At 35.6% G+C, this 16,867-nt stretch overlaps 1 protein-coding gene across 2 annotated transcripts in view; it reads left to right on the forward strand.

The window, feature by feature from the left end:
* LRRC27 (leucine rich repeat containing 27) overlaps positions 1-16,867 on the forward strand; it is a 75,165-nt gene that overhangs the window by 37,853 nt on the left and 20,445 nt on the right. For both annotated transcript variants that reach the window (XM_088131942.1, XM_088131943.1), the window contains exons 7-8: positions 1,448-1,579; positions 2,765-2,864. In XM_088131942.1, the coding sequence (XP_087988068.1) occupies positions 1,448-1,579; positions 2,765-2,864 (232 nt within the window). The remainder of the gene's footprint in view (positions 1-1,447; positions 1,580-2,764; positions 2,865-16,867) is intronic.

The raw sequence follows: 16,867 nt of genomic DNA on the forward strand, positions 1-16,867 counted from the left end.
CTTAAAGACTCACAAATGTATTATCTCATAATAAGCTTTAATGAACCATGAACTATGAACATTTACATGATAATGAATCAGATACTTTTTAAAGTGGCAAAGGACATGTGAACTGGAATCTAAAGCCAGGAAGAAATGAAGCCCGTAAGATATGCTTGGACAATTAATTCCTTGAAGTGGTTCCCATTACAAAGCCTTTCTCCTAGAAAGCTACCAGCTGCTAATGCTGGTTTTGGAACATGATCCTAATGAGGATTTAAATTTGCAACGGATATTTCATTAGAAGCTTATATATCTTATATGAAGTATTTTTTAAAATCCTTAAAATAGAGTAATTTTGTGAATGCTTGTTTTGCCATTTAAACTTGAACAAATCCAAAAGCAACCTTGTAAAGGTCATGAGATCTTATGATTTCAATGACCTCACTCTTTTCTCGAAGCAAATGGGGAATGACACCCCCTTGGTCAAAGCATGCAGTCTTCTGTTTAAAAAAAGCCACTGAGCTAAGCTAAAATAGTGATTTAGACGGTTTTGATGGCTTGAGGCAGATAGAACATAGCAACAGATTTTTCTTCAAGAATTCAGGAGGTGGGGAAAAGGACATAATGTTTTGTGTTATGGGATCAGCATATAAAGGAATAGAATACATATTTTTGAATAAATGAGCATATATTTAAGACCTAATATGAATTAAAGAATTGCAATTTTAATTTTGAAGACATCAGGAAGAACTCACCAACACCTACTTCATAATGCCTTCCTGTATTTTCTGCTATTTTCATAAAAATCTAATTCTTCATTCCAATAAAAATGCAACAGTTCTAAATGTATCAAGATAGAGATGGTTTTGGCCCAAAGTTAGTCATGGCTCAGTCCCTCTGAAGCCAAAGAATAATAATAAGTCTATTCCCACATAAAGTAATGACTGACTTCAGTTGGATTGAGCCTGCATGCTTTTTTAATTCTGTCATTTTTTTCTCTGTCTGGATATAGTTTATAGAAATCTAAGCAAAATCAAAGGTTTAAGTCTAAATTACCAAAAGAACAAATAAACAAACCCCAAATAATGCTCAAACCAATTTTATTATTTTAATATTTATCTTGCATATACAGCTTATTTCAATTTACCACAGTCATGTCAAGAAGCTATTTATGACCTTTAATTTCTGGGGAAAAAAATGCATGGAACAAGTGTGAATTAGATCAGAACCAATCAGAAAAAGGATTGTGGGAGTTATATAACTCAAAAGTCACTGTTTTGTTAAACTGACTTCTATCTGGAGCAGATTCTGAAGTAGACTTTGTTTTTTAAAAAAATAAATAGAGCCTGGAGATATTAGAAATGATTATAGACATTTTTACAATTACTTTTTTTTCAGCTACTGTATTTTGTGTAGCTTTTAATGACAAATGTAATTGATTGAAGCTAACAAGTCTATTTCAAAGGGGTAAGAAGACTCTGTTTCCTGCTGCTTCATCATACGATTTCATAATCCAGAGTAAGAAGGCTGAGGAGTGCAGATTGGCAGCATTAAAAGAAATGAGGGAAAAACAAGCTTTAATTGAACAGCGGAGAAAGTAAGTATTATGACTATTTTCAACAATATATTATTATTAGTGTAGATAAGTCTGCTATAGATGGGTTGCAGAAATCTAGAAGACCACTAGATGGTGGCAAAGAGTTATTTTCTTCTGTAGTACTTTTCTGCCATCTGGCAGTCATCTGGATTTTTGCAGCCCAGATATGGGAGCCAGGATGTAGAAATTCTTACCACTTGACAGAAAAACACACCCCTTTTTCATTTTATAAATGAATATATTATTATTGTATCCATCCAGCTTTGATTTGCTTTTTGCTACTTGCAGAGTGCCCGATTCAGGGCACAGATTCACATAATAGGACCAGATTCATGATTTTAAATCAGTAAGGCAGAGAATTATTTTTAGTGCAGGAAAACTGCAAACAGAAGAGAGATTGTTATTCACCTGCTATTTTTCACTGCCATACTCAATCAGTTCCTTCCTACTGTTACTTTTCTTTCTAATACTCCAAGCCTGCATTTTCACAGTGTGCATAACAGGGTCAGTTAAAACGTAACGTGTTAAACAAACTCACTAACCAAGTGATTTCCAGGTTAAGATCATACTCATTTAAGAAAGGATAGCTGGGGAGGTAGACAGTTATACTTCTCTACCTACTCTTCCTCACCGTAGCCTCTGAGCAATTTTCCTACAACTTTACTCTAGCATCTTCCCCATAGTTGCAGGATTTTAACTTAATTCATCCTGATTTAGAATGCACAGAAAATATTAGACTTATTGACACCTTTGCTTTCTTGTTTCAAATTAGGTCTTGAGAGTTTAAAACAGATGTGTAATTAATTTCACTATTTCTGTTGTGATTCCCAAGAGGCATGTGGCTACTTTGAAAAGCACTGAAGCTTGGATAAGGGAGATTTAACCATTTCTGCTATGTGAATACCCTCAAGCTGCTCTTAAATCCATATGCATGTGAGTGTGCATGTACACACACAGCCCATATTGCATTTATGTGTTACATTAAGTACCAAAAAGTAGAATCATTTTAATTTATTATGACTGATCATCTACAAAAATACTATACAAATTTTGCTTGCTCCAGAATAAAATTCCAGTATGATTTTCAAAGTTGGTGTCTTTCTGGGTAGTACATCAAAGTTGGTTCCAATATTGACTATGTGGCTTACTGGTGAAATGTTAAATGCTTTTAAAATCTTTTTGAAGAGATAAAGAAGTCCTTCAGAAATGGAGAAAACAGGCCAGGAAGATAAGAGAAAGGAAAGGAGTATTGTACACATATTCACCCAAAAAAGGAAATACAATGGTATGTAATAGCATATGATTTTGTTCTGAGGAAATGTGAAGTTGTTTCTTATAGTGAAATACTGATATTAGAGTTCTCTGCAACATTGGCCTAAATGCTTTATACTGTATTTCACTGCAGTTGTTTCCCCATAGCTGAATTATGTATCTAAAAGACTTCTGATGCCCCAGAATGGAACGAGCTTCATTAATCCTATGAAAGTAGTTTCCTTCCTTCCTTCCTTCCTTCCTTCCTTCCTTCCTTCCTTCCTTCCTTCCTTCCTTCCTTCCTTCCTTCCTTCCTTCCTTCCTTCCTTCCTTCCTTCCTTCCTTCCTTCCTTCCTTCCTTCCTTCCTTCCTTTTTTTCAATTTGTATACCTGTCTACCCATACATGACTCTGGGCAGCCAATAAAAGTTTTAAAAATATAATAATTAAAACAGCAATAAAATGGCCATACTGAGAGAAGAAAGCCTCACAATTTCCACAACTCAACTTCAGTGGTGGGTACATCTAACAGTCTAGCCTAGCACCTGTGGAAACAACCAGGTCTTCAAGGTTCTCTTGAAGGATAAGTATCCTTAATAAGGATTAGTACTTGGAGGATAATGTTATTCCAGGGGGCTTATGCAGTAACAGAGAAAGCATGCTTGCAGTGTCCCGCAAGTGACCTTAATAGATGAGACCTGAACATGCCAGCCCTATTGGATCTTACTGGAAAGGCAGATACAATGGGAGACATGTGATTCTGCAGATATCCAGCCCCTATTCCAGTTATACCTTTATAGATAACAAAGCATCTTGAATTGCACTTGGTAGCCCACTGGTAACCAGTGTAGTTTGCATAGTAGAGATGTTACAGGTACAACCATAACTACTTGTGCCAGCAATTCTGGACCAACTATAGCCTTTTAATTATCTAAATTATACTTCCTTAAGTATGTAAGAATCCTTTGGTCTAACAATCTCCAGATATATTGAACATAATTTTTTTAAATATTCCATCCAGCATAGCAGTTGGTTACATGCATGAGCATTTTGAAATTATAGCTCTGTATATTCAGGAGAGTACTAGTTCATAGGTCATGGGCAATAGTTGTCATTAAGTCAACATTCAAACTCTGGTTAATTGCTGAAATAATGTAAGAGAGTGATCCTATCCTTGTGGCATATTTGAGGCTATTCTGAGTGTTCTAATAAGCCACTGATATCAATATTAACCTGACCATCATATATATATATAAATATGCAATATACAGATGTTTTGGACACAGGATTAATTTGGGATATATATCGTATATCAATTTTGTGATGTTGGGGTTATTTACAAACATGATTAAAGAAAAACAGAATAAGCACTCTTGCAAGCATCAAATATACTGCTCCATATCAGAACCCCAAAGGGTCAGTCTTCTATCTCCCTCCAGCTCAGACCTTTCTGATTTTCTCTGTATTTGGGATATCAGTACTGTTGCTGTTGCTTTGTGTTACAAAACTGGGATAGCTGATCATCTGGTAAAAACAAAACACTGATTTTAATAGCGATCATAGTTTTCATAGTCTTCCTGGAGATACTAGGCCTAGTTCATGCACTGTATCTGTGTGTCTCTCTTGTGGGTCAAATGGCTTCAGAAAGGGAGGACTTGCATCAGAAAAAATGGTGAATGCAAGAATGGGGCTTTTTTCCCCCTCTAGCAGCCACTTCTCTGCAGTTCCCGTCTTCTTCCAGATACTTCTCGGGCTACCTTCCTGATCAATAGTTGTCTTGTAAAATAATATCAGGAATAATGAAAGTTTTGGTCTTTGTGTAGAAAATGGAAAAGATGCATTCTTAATTTTAATGATTAGATATAAAAGAAAATCTTGAAAATATGTAGATAGCTAAAAGCACAAAAATTAGGACTTTGGCAAAGTTCTTGGGGATTAAGGCGTCTCAGATAATCTAATCATCTCTTCAAGCCTTTAGCTATCTTTCTGTCCTTAATCTATAGTGTCACTGGAATGAATAATTTGTATTTGTGTGAAAATATATGGATTGGTTGAATCAGCATAATTTGATAGATCCTGTTTAAGAACTTTTTGGGCTCACTCGGGCCAAAAGTACAGTTCAGGTTAGATCTTGAGGTTGAAGTCCAGGATCCCCCAACCAGAGTTTCCACCAAACAAAGACCTAGAGAGCAACGGGTGATAGAGGCAATAGTAAACATCAGCCTCTGATAGGGGCAATGGTTATCACCCAATATATATTCACAAGTATTCATTGTATTATTATTATTTGAAAAATGTAGTCACTTTTTCTCATAAAAATAGAGTTTTAAATGTGTTTACATAAATTAAAATGTGAAAGTTCAGAATATACATTTTTTAAAATCACAGCTGAGAAAATACTCTTGTTTTTCTGGTTCTAACATATAAGGTACGTCAAAATAATAATAAAATATGGAACAATAGAGGGTAAGATAAGAAATGTTTATTTAATAAATAAAATTGTATAGATGGCAGTTAAAGAGAACTCACCCAATGAGATAAGTCTGTGATATGGAATGACCTACAGGAGCTACAGCAGTGATTGCAGCACAAAGTACATTTTCAGATCCTGGCCTTTCTTTATCCTGAGTTAATCACTTTTATTTATTTATTTATCATATTTATATGGCCACAATCTCACAAAACCTGACTCTGGGTGGCCTACAATTTTGCCAGTTAAGATATCATATCTACATTAGGACTATAGCATCCTAGAGCTAGAACTTACCACTTGCTTATCTAGATCAGCCTTCTTCACCAAGATGGTGTCCTACATAAATCAGTCCCTTGTAAATTAACCTACACAGTAAACTTTCTCTTCAACTTCATTTTAAATTATTGCTACCCACCCCCAGAACTATGGAGGAAGCATGTGCAAATGTAAGTAAATACTTACACCAGCTCTTCACAGTGCAGCAAGGACCCATGTGTGCTGTAGGTGTCAAAACATCCTGCACATAGCTATTCAAAAACTGTGGCTGCCCAAGCTGTTTGGAGGCGTTGAAACAGAAGGGCTTTAATTTAAAATAGGATTGTTGATGGATGTCTCCTGAGATTTTGCCTCTGCCAAATTGAAGTAAATGTAGGCTGGATGTTACAATCAATCCAGAGAGAAAAAGCTGTCATCCTGGTCCCAAGACAGAACCTCTTTGTTTTGTAAGGCCCTGTAAATACAGCAAGTTCCCTCTGTTCATTTAAAGGAGTAAAGTCTTCCTGTACTCCTGGTGATCACGTGGACAGGCCACGTAGTTGTCTTTGACAACAGCGAAGACATAGCTGCATTTTTTCTATTCTTTTCCTCCCAGTCAGGCTTATAGATCTGTGATTTTCAGGTGGTCATCTATCCAAATAACAATGTTCCAATAGAAGAGAATATATGTAGCTCAGCATTGAACTGTGGAGTCCTCAGTGCTCTCTGAGTTTGGTTGTTTACTTGCAGATGTTTCATTACCCAACTAGGTAAGATCATCAGTGCTGGGGTTTGCTCCCTGTGGAGCACTAGCACTGATGATGTTACCTAGCTGGGGAATGAAACATCTGCAAGCAAACTATCAAGCTCAGAGAGCACCAAGGACTCCAGAAATAACAATGTGGTCTAACTCTGCTTAGCTTTACCAGTGTCATTAGGTGATGCCACTTGCTGTAACCCTATTTATTATAATTTAACAAAACAATCAGTGAGAGGTCTTTGGGACAGGTAGAGCTGGACATCTGGGTCATGCTCCTAGATTCCATATAGCAAAAAAGAATGGCATGTATCAGCCTTTCATTTTTATTTTTTAAATATTTTAAGGCCATGGGATAGGCTAGCTGTATAATTAGATGATCATTTTATTGATTTTATTATAACTTTTTTCTTTTTTTCTCCCCAATACAGTATTTTTACCATCATCATCATATTTATTTCCGTCATTGACCAATAAAATACATACAATAAAACAGACAACAGTATTACCCCTTTCATCATATTTTTACCAAGTAAATGGGCAGCAGATTATTTAAATAAAGTTAGTTAAGTGAAGTTAAAATGAAAAACTATGCAGACTTAGGCTGTTTTCTAAAAAATCAGGGCTATCAATATTGCTATGTGTTTTTGCTAGTGCTGTTGATTTGGCACTCCTTTCTTAGCCAGGTTTGGTTTCTAATGTACTTCTAATGCACTTAAGAATTCCATAGAAAGCAACATCAGAACTTGGTTTAGACTTCATGCTCAACCATGGCTTGCTTATCCATAACTTCTTAACTAAGCTGCACTTAAGTACACACAGTGCCATAAGTCTTGCCATAAACAATTGTGTTTTGCTCACCCAACATGTTAAGTCAAAACCAAATAAACTGTGTTATGGTTTAGCAAAATGCATGAACTCAATCTAATTAAGGTTATGCTGATGTGGAGAAAAGAGTTTCTTCTGCTTCCCAGTCTGATGAGAGTTCACTTGTGGAAAATTCAGGTTCTTCCTATAGAGGCCACAGGGAGAAATCCACTGATAATATAGAGACCATTCTTCCATTGATCTCTAGAATCTTCAAGGCTCAATTGGTTGTGGTACTGAATCCTTATGTCTTTGATCTTCACATTTTACTCTTAAAAATAAAACTAGGACTATCCAGTAAATCAAAGCAGTGAATTCTTTGATTAAAAAATATGGATACCATACACATGGTTAATATTTACACCAAATTTAGTATGTTATAATGGCATGAGTTTGGATATTTTGTATGTTCTTTAGAATATTTGAATATTCTTTTCTTAGTCTCTCTCCAGTCATATATATGAAACACAAGAGGGCACTGCAGCACCATAGCATTCAGTTGCAGTGAGGCCACAAGCTTGCACGATCAAACGAATAAGAATGCAAATCATTAAGGAACAAATATGATCATATTTCCTTTATTTCAGTTCTGTCAGTTGAATATTTAGAGGGTAGTTCTAAACATGATTTTGTAGATAAAGTGTGACAAATTCATGGTACAAGTAGTGCAGAAGAAAGCGCTGCTTGGTGTATTATGGCTAAGTGTTATTGGGTAAGTTGTAAAATGGTTATCTTTGGCTGCATAGCACCTAGCTGACTTTGTCTGATTAAAAAAAAAAAGGGCTACAGATCTAGCTAATCCTAGGATGAGAGATCACTACCAGTTCCTAGGGCTGTAGTTTAGACTGGGAAATTGAAAAAATCCTGGAAGAAACAATGGCAAACCACTTCTGCATTGTTGCCAAGAAAACAACATGATCTTGTCCATGACAGAATGAGGAGTCAAACTTCTGAAGGAGACTTAACTTTACATTACCTTTGATTGATTGCTGTGTCAGACCACTGGATTCATTTATCTGAATGGCTTAGTGGGAAGTAGGAACATAAATTCAAATATATACACATAGAGGTATGCATAGGCACAATGCTGCTTTTCATGCTTTTTGTCACTGCAAGGCACACATTTTAGTAATCCTTACAGTTTGCGAGCAGAAGCTAAGTTATTATCTACTGGTAGGTCTCTGGATGATTTGCAGTAAATTAGCTAGTCTTCCTGACTCTCAAAGGCCTTAACATTGGCAACAACTTAAAAATCTTTTCCCCCAAAGATTCCAATAAAAATTGAAAACAAGGTATTGAATGACTGGCAGAGACAAGTAACAAATTTTATATAGCTAATAAAAGACTGAACTAAAGTTCAGGCAGCCCTGAACTTTAAACTATATTATCAAGGTAGCTGTTTAATTTGGATTACAGACTGGATTATATCACTCTGTAGTTCGGTTACCTTCACTGAGGGAACAGGATTCCCAGACAGACTGCACAAATTATCTTTAGATCGATGCAAACAGAAATAAACAACTTATAAGTGATTGTACAATAATAAGCAATGTATTAAAAGTTGGGAATAAATAGAAGCTGTCCAGACTTCTCATCTCTTGCCTTATTTTTGTATATTTATTTTCATGAAGATAAAAGGATGAAGAATTCTATTCAGTGGAGAAACAGCAAATCATATATACAGCAAGATGTGATTATTAATAAGACAAATATATAATCATTGAGGCTTTCTCTTTGGAATAGTCAGTTTCAATATCTTCAAATAAACACTATAGCTTTAAAAGAACTGCAAAAAGAAGAATAGATAATTAGAGACCTGACTGAATTTGAAAACCTTATAATACAAATTTTTCAGCATTTTCTGGGTCTTGCTTATAAATTGCTGATGAATATATAACTCAGAAACTGAACAAGTTAAAGACTGTATGATTAAGATGGAGAATTTAAATACAATTAATGTGTAACAGTGGGAATTTCAATGGGAGAAAAGCATTAAGTTCACACCAAATAGTAGACTTAGAGAAAACTGATAATGTTTTACCACTGGTATATTTTTCCAGTATTAATTGTTAAAATTGACAGATTATTCTCTAAAAATTTCTAGAAATGTAACAAGCATGTTGGATCATTTTTCTATATTTGGTGATAATGTAAAGCTCAACTATTTTAGAAAATAAATTTAATTTAATGTATTCAGTTTAGGCACTGCTTGACTCCAAACTGACTCTGTGGTATACAATAAAACCAAACAGAATAGAAAATATAATATTTTTTTAAAAAGGAATAAAGAACAAGAACTAATGGTGAGTCCCACTATCAATACCCATACCTTTAAAGAAATCCAACAGAGGCCCCAACCACCCAAACCCAAAGGCTGGGAGAAAAGCTTTAAGGCTTTCTGGTAGGCTATCAATGTGGGAGCCACATGGATATAATTCAATTACAAAAGGATTTATAATAGAATGAAACTAATTTTAAAATCTCAAATTTCCTTTCCAATCTGCTAATTTTTTTGTATTAAATATTATTAAACCGTACATTCCTACAAAATATGCTAAATTAATTTTGTATATGGTAAATGCTGCAAGGATACTGTATGCATTCTATTGGAAAGTATGCATAATTCCATCTGCAAAAGGATGGCTAATTAAGCTCTGGAAATACGCCTTGATATCCAAAATAACTTTGTATTTTAAAAATAAATCTGATACATAATTTAATTCAACTTGGAAATTATTTTTATTGTAATTCAAAATATTGACTTGTACCATACTGAAAAGTTGGGGGTTTTTTAACATAAACTTTTAATTGCTTGGATAGAAATTACTGTAATTCTTAATCTCATTTTATGATTTTTTACTGTGCTGTTATTATTGATATATTACATTGGTTTTAATAATGATTTGTAGCTTTTAAAATAATGTATATTCAGTTATTTAAAACTAATCAATGAAATACTGGAAATTTTAACCTAGCCTACAATGCTTGTAAATTCCCTGTTTATTTGCTTTGCACTTTATTTTTCTTTTTTTTGCCTCTTTTTTCCCTTTTCTCCCCATTTGGGGGGGCCTTTTTCTCCTTGTCCTTTTCTTTAAAATGCTCAGTAAAGATATACTAATAAAAATCTTTCCCCTTTAATTTAGCAACTTAAAAAGAAATTGAGAGCAAAGGTGGAACATGAGTGATACTTGGGATCTGCAAACTCAGTTCTGCTATTAAATCTGGGTCCCCAAGATCACAACATGGATAGTTAATGTGGTTTGTCAGGACACCTTGAAGCCCACCACAATCCTTACCCCAACTTTGTGTATTCTCTTATTTAAAGAGAAGTAAAGCAAATCCCAAACTCCAAAATTATTTTGTTTCCAAAATTCCTCTGGGCCCCAAATAGGTGTCCTATGCTTTCTTAAAAAATAAAAATGGAGGTGTTACGCACTGAACGGAAATTCTCTTAGCCCAAACAAACTGAAAAAGTTGGCTCATATGTATCACTTTCAGCCACAAATTTAGGATTTGGTAACTCATCAACTGCTTGCCTTTCTGAATAATTTTCACTGGTCTAGGTCAAGCATGCCAAATTATGACCACTTGTGGGCAGAAATGAATATTATTCAAAGCACCGAAGAGCTGGGATTTTCACATCTCATGGGGTTTACTAATCTATAGACTAATGACCGCCTTATCTGTGAAGAACGCTCATTCTCTTAATTTGCAGCTGCTTGTTTCAGAGACGTTCCGTTTTACAGCACATTCTCTGTGGCTTTGAAGATCTGCAGAAGGGAAAAAAACGTAAAATCAAAAATAGATACATGTTTTTATTTGTAGTGAGCAAAGAAACATCATAGGAAGCTAGGGAAAAATCTTTAAGTCATTCTCTTTTCATAATAATTGTTCTTATGTAGCTTAAGTGCAAACATCTTTACCTGCTTGTTGCAGTCATTATTTAGATGGATGATCTAACCAGAAACTTGAAGATTACAGAAACAGATAAGGCCATGAGGGGGAAGGAATCCAGGTTCAAAAGCTCTTTGTTGGTGGTCCCTCTGAAAACCCAAGTATCCCTGAGGTGGACCTTTTATATCTTTCCAGGACTGTGATGGATTCTGCCTTCCTCAGTACACTTAAGGTACAAAGTCCATTTTCCTGACCTTGATTTCTGATTAATCAGTCCTCCTGGGTTCATATACAATTTCCATTGTACAGTCTGGTCCATCCTGATAAGATCATGATTCCATCTTTTTTGAGAAGAAGGATTTGGAAGTATGCCTAGAAAAAAAAAAGAGAAAAGTAAGCTAAGATGGTAGAGAGTGATCTAGGAAAGTTGAGAGAACAGCAGGGAGCAACCCCCAGGTTTGTGTATTCTCAAGCATCCCATAGCATCCATTTTGGGAATGCAACTACAATATGTTGTCCAAATTCCCCCACCTTTTGAGGGGAAAAAGTGATTGTTTGCCTGAGACACTATTTTGCAACTGACTGACTGGTGGATTTCAGAGTTTAGTAAACCAAGTAGATCACACAAACCTGAATTTTGTCCAGCCTTAGCACCATTTAGACTTTAAATATCTAAACTGCTTAACATACAAAACACCTCAAATGATTCCTAGGCCCCCTGCTGGCATTACTGAAATGATTTAGGGTTCACGCATGCAAAGGTTCTTCTGCTGGAGATATTTGTACTCAGTGCAAAAATTCTTGCCACAACCAATGTTGTTAAGGCAACAGGGACTGGGGGGGGGGACTCATTATCTGAAGGGCTTGCATGTTGAGCATTCCAAATCTAAATGCATCTGCCATCCAGAACAAGGCAACTGCCTTACAGTATTCCTGTGGGATAAATAGTCAACTGCCAATAACTCTCTTGTGTTAATCATGTGAGGTTACTCGATGAGAGAGGTAATAGGACTGCCTCATTGGCCCCAGCCCTCAAATCATATCTCCTCTTCACGTAATCTATATCCGTTTTTGTTGTAGTTTTACCCTTTCATATGTTAGCCCAGAAGGACTATGAAATACTGATGATATTATGTATATATTCTCTAAGTGTGGCAAAGTTCAGCTCACCAAATTCTGGAACCAAAATAAAAACTGGGATGAAATACAGTATTACAAATATCAAGTGCCTCTCCAATTTGCTTCAATTTATCTTGATATTCATCTAAAAGAGACATGGATATTGGCATCAATAGATGTATCAAAGGAAAAGGTTATATCATGATAACAAATGGTTCTTAATGCTTGGAACAATGACATAGCCCAAACTGACTAAAGCGTCTTGTTGCCACTGGTGAGAATGGGATACCTCTAGCTAAGTATACAAATGCTGTGAGCAGAATTCATATTATACTTTTTGGAATTACAGTGCCCTTTTCACCTATGCTTGTCTAGTGTACATTATGCAGCACTTATTGAAAGCATGACTAATCTGTTTTAAAAGTACTTCCAAACAAGCAGTTTTTAGTGCTACCAGTCATAAGACATTGTGGAATCAGCCTGCCTTTTTCTTGCAACTGAGTTCTTTTCTAGTAAGCAAAATGACAGAAGAAACTATGGGGTTACAAATGGAAGATGGTAACATCTGGACCCCATTTGGCACTGGTTAAATTCCTTGCCTGTAGCAGGGCAATTGCATAATAAAAGCCTTGTTTGGAAGCAGCTTTTCTAAACAAAATGTTACTGTTTAGTTAGGAGGGAGAAGAGAGAAGTGCCTAAACAGTTTTTAGGTTCATTTTCAGAAAACATACAACTGTCCTTTTTTTTTTTTTTTCCTGTTCAAAAGGTTTAGCCACAGCAACCAATAGGGGGAAAATAGAGATGAACAACTAATTCTCTAAAACTTACGAAATTTCCCTGCAAAATCCAGAATTAAAATCCATTTATAAATAGTCATTCATCAGCTGTATTTACAACATCTAACTTGGTTACTGAAGTAATCCATCTTCTGGGTTTGTTCAAAATATTGAATCATAAACCAATTAAACGAACACACTAAGTCCTACCATAAAAATTAAAAGCCCACCAAGGTTAGACTAACCAAGCTTACCATGGTGCATGAATGCAGTGGTTACACCTCAATGTTTAAGTGACTCAGTTAAGGTTCTTGTATGAATCCGGCCAGAGTCAGGACAAAGACTTAGTTGGAGGGAAGCTATAAGCCAAATGAGAGACCAAAAGAAATAGGGAAGGGTTGGTCCCCTTCCCTATTTCTTTAGCAAAAAGGTATCACATTTGGTTTAAGAAGTGGCAGATGGATTACTCTGACATCCCCAACCAGTCCAAAGCACCTTTTTGCCTCCCAATCAACCACACAGCCCTAATAACTGTAGCTCTTTCATTGTGAAGATATGGAAAATATATCTGCTGTAAGGATGTCAGCAGCTGCCCATTGGAATTTGAAACCTCATACCTTGGTGCAGAAACCCTGCAGGCTTGGTAGCTTCCTAGGCAGTAGATGCCTCCCAGATTGGCTGTTGGTCTCGATGGACTATGAAAGCTTCAGGGCTAAGCTTGAATTTCTAATTATTCCATGCTTGATGACTGAGTTCAGGGAATGTAATACTTATTGAACAATCTGATGGAGAATATAATCAGCATCTCAGATAGTAAAACCACTCTTAAATGTTGATTTGGAAAGGAAATAAAAGGAATGGTGCTGTAGATAATTCTGAAACTGTGCCTCAGACATTTCCATATACACCCTACCCTCCCTGCACAACTGATTTACTTTTTGAAAAGTTTAATTCTGTTAAGCACCCTAAAATCAAGAAGCATAAGGGGAACTATATCCATTCCACCCTGGGTCACACGACCAGGAGAAAAGAAGGAGGACACCTTAGAATGGAGCAGTCAGCAGCATTCCAAACAACTCTCCATAAGGATGCACTGGGGGAATTTTTTTCTGAATGTTTGCCTAAAGCCTTCAGCATAACCCAGTTCACATCTGAACACCAATTTTTTTCGTTGGTTTCTCCCATCATAGCAAATTTGTTCCTGTTCTGTTCAGTTTCAGGAGACTTATCCTATTCACAGAGTTCTGAGCCCCTTCACCTAATTTCTTTCCAACATTCCATTGCTTTGGAAAGAATTTAAAAAATTGACTTGATTATTAATCCTTTTGTGCAATCGTCTCCAACCTAGCGGCTTCCAATTGTCTTGGGCTGCGAATTCTGCGAGTTGCGATCCAAAATATTTGGAGGATATTGCATTAGCAAAAGTTGCTTTTATACCTTCATGTTTGTTTATGTAACTCACCTTGAATATGTCTGAAACTATCCAAGGTGTAAAATCTCTAATAAACTCAATAACCTGATTCTTTGGAACACTTGTGCTGTTTCCTCTGCAGAAGTACATATAGTCTTGTTTGAGTTATGAACCCCCTCAAAACCATCTCATATATCCCCACCACACGCGCACGCACACACACACAATTGGGAAGTTTATCCAAGTAATGCATTTCATGTGGACTAATTATAGTGTAACTATTACTGGGAAGACATGGAGAAGTATCAGACCATAGTTACCATTCAGGCAGGTTTCACCTTATTTTGGTTATCATGAAGAAGACCTTCATTTTCCAGTCTCATTTAAGCCAGTGAAGAACACAGGAAGAGATCTGTTTATACTGTGCATTTTGAATGTTTACTAACAGCTATTCAATGTAGAACAAAAAGATTATTTAACATTTACTGCTTTATTAAAACATGTAGACCTTGCCAGAATGCTAGGACTGAAAGCATATACAAATCTTGCTGTAAACAACATCCAAATTTCTTTACTTATTTAAACGAAGATTTTCTTAGTTTTTGCCTACTGAAATATTCTCATACCATCTTTATCCTACAACACATTTCTCTAAAAATAAATGTTATTAATACTTTGAAGAGTCAAGATCTGATAAGAAGTGATAAGGGTTGGGTTTTACATGGAATGTCATTGACATTATCTTTAAGGCTGTTTTGCAAAAAGCAAAGTGATTTATTTTGCAGCAAATTAGGAAGAGCAAGGACTTTAGAAATTATTTTGGGGTCAATGTCATATCTGAAGATTCTATTTTATTATTGTGACATTATATAAACAAATAAATTGGTTAGCTATGTAGCCTGTGGTTATCCCATACCTCCTAGCTTCTGTACTAAATGTTGTGCTACAAAGAGTAAGATGTAAGATAAAAATGGTGTCTTTGCCACTGGGCACAATAGAAGAGCTCACCCAAATATAGGGAAATCTGCCTCTTGGATATCTATTATCAAAAAGTCAAGTGCAGGATATAAGAGGGCTGCCCCTTCTCCAAACAGTGTCATTCCTCTCCCCAGAATAAAAAAAGGACAATAAATTACATAAAATGTGCATGTGCTAATTTGTATATATGCGTGTGAATTTAGAAAAAAATGAATAAATAGATATGTAATACATTTCACTATAAGGAGAGGTATGTTAACAGAGAAAATATATAACTGTTTAGTCTAGGTGACCCCTGAGCAATAAAATAGGCCTGCCTTTCTAATTCCCCTTGCTTTGTGTCATACTGGAGTGGTTTCAACTTTTAAAAAGGAAATGGTTTTTTATCCAGTGGATTGAAAAGTTCTTCAAACAGAGGATGCTTTGAAGTGGAGGTCTGTTCTCTGTAAAGAAGACCACACTAGGTAGGTTATTGTCTGATTTTAAAAGCAACCATTGGGCTCAGCAGATAGACAATGAGATAGAGATTTGGTTCTGGGAGCCTGGATTCATTCTGTATCATTTGGCATAATTAGCTCTCCGCTTTCGATCACCCCTTTCTTATAATACTGGGAATTATGTTACTTTTTCTTCTTACAAAAATGATTGGACTACCTAGTAATACATTTTCATTAGAACAGAATAAATAGAATAGAGAGAAATTCTGGCAATGAGGGGTTTTGTCTGCTGTTTGCTTTTATAATTGCAGTTTACAGAATTCTCTTTCTTATTTTTGGAATTAATGGCTTCTAGATATTTTTTCCTTTAACTACTTATTTTAAGGTGTGAAGCAACCTACTGCATAAGAGGAGAGGCAGGTGGCTCCCTATAGTTCCTCACATTGCTTTGACGTAGCATTCATTGCCACGTATAATAATAACAACAATAATAATGTCCATGATGTTACTGGCTTTCCATAAGCTTTTAAAAATTGAATTGTTTCAGAGAGCCTGTGGAGGATGAAATAATGCCATTGGTTTATTATTATTATTATTTTATTTTATTTTATTTTATTTTATTTTACAATTATTAATTTTATATTATGGGTGTTCTGTTGTATTTTGGTTGTAATTTTGTTGTACCATTGATTGCCATATGTACAAAGCCAAGATTCCATGCATAGTGGCAGGTATAATTTAATAAACAAATAAAATACAATAGGCATTTATAAACTTCAAACTGATTTTATATTGTGGTATCTCATAATTCATGAATGTTATTAGCAATTCAACTCTCAAAGTGTGGATCATGAGTTGCTTCCCAAGGCAATAGCTTTCAGAGTAAATTCCAGTGGAGAATGCCATCTTTTCACAGCTGCATGCATGGATGTCACTCAGACAAGCCATCATACTGCTCTCCTGCATGCTTATTTATGTCATACAGCTGTCAAAGATGCTGTGCAGTTCTGAAAGATGGGAAATTGGATGTAATTAACTTTAGGTTTTAGAAAGGAGAACATTCACAAATGT

Source organism: Python bivittatus, unplaced genomic scaffold (genome assembly GCF_059951505.1).
Source record: "Python bivittatus isolate LINGU-HERP-01145 unplaced genomic scaffold, Pbiv_v1 ctg000980_np1212, whole genome shotgun sequence".
Lineage (NCBI taxonomy): Eukaryota > Metazoa > Chordata > Lepidosauria > Squamata > Pythonidae > Python > Python bivittatus.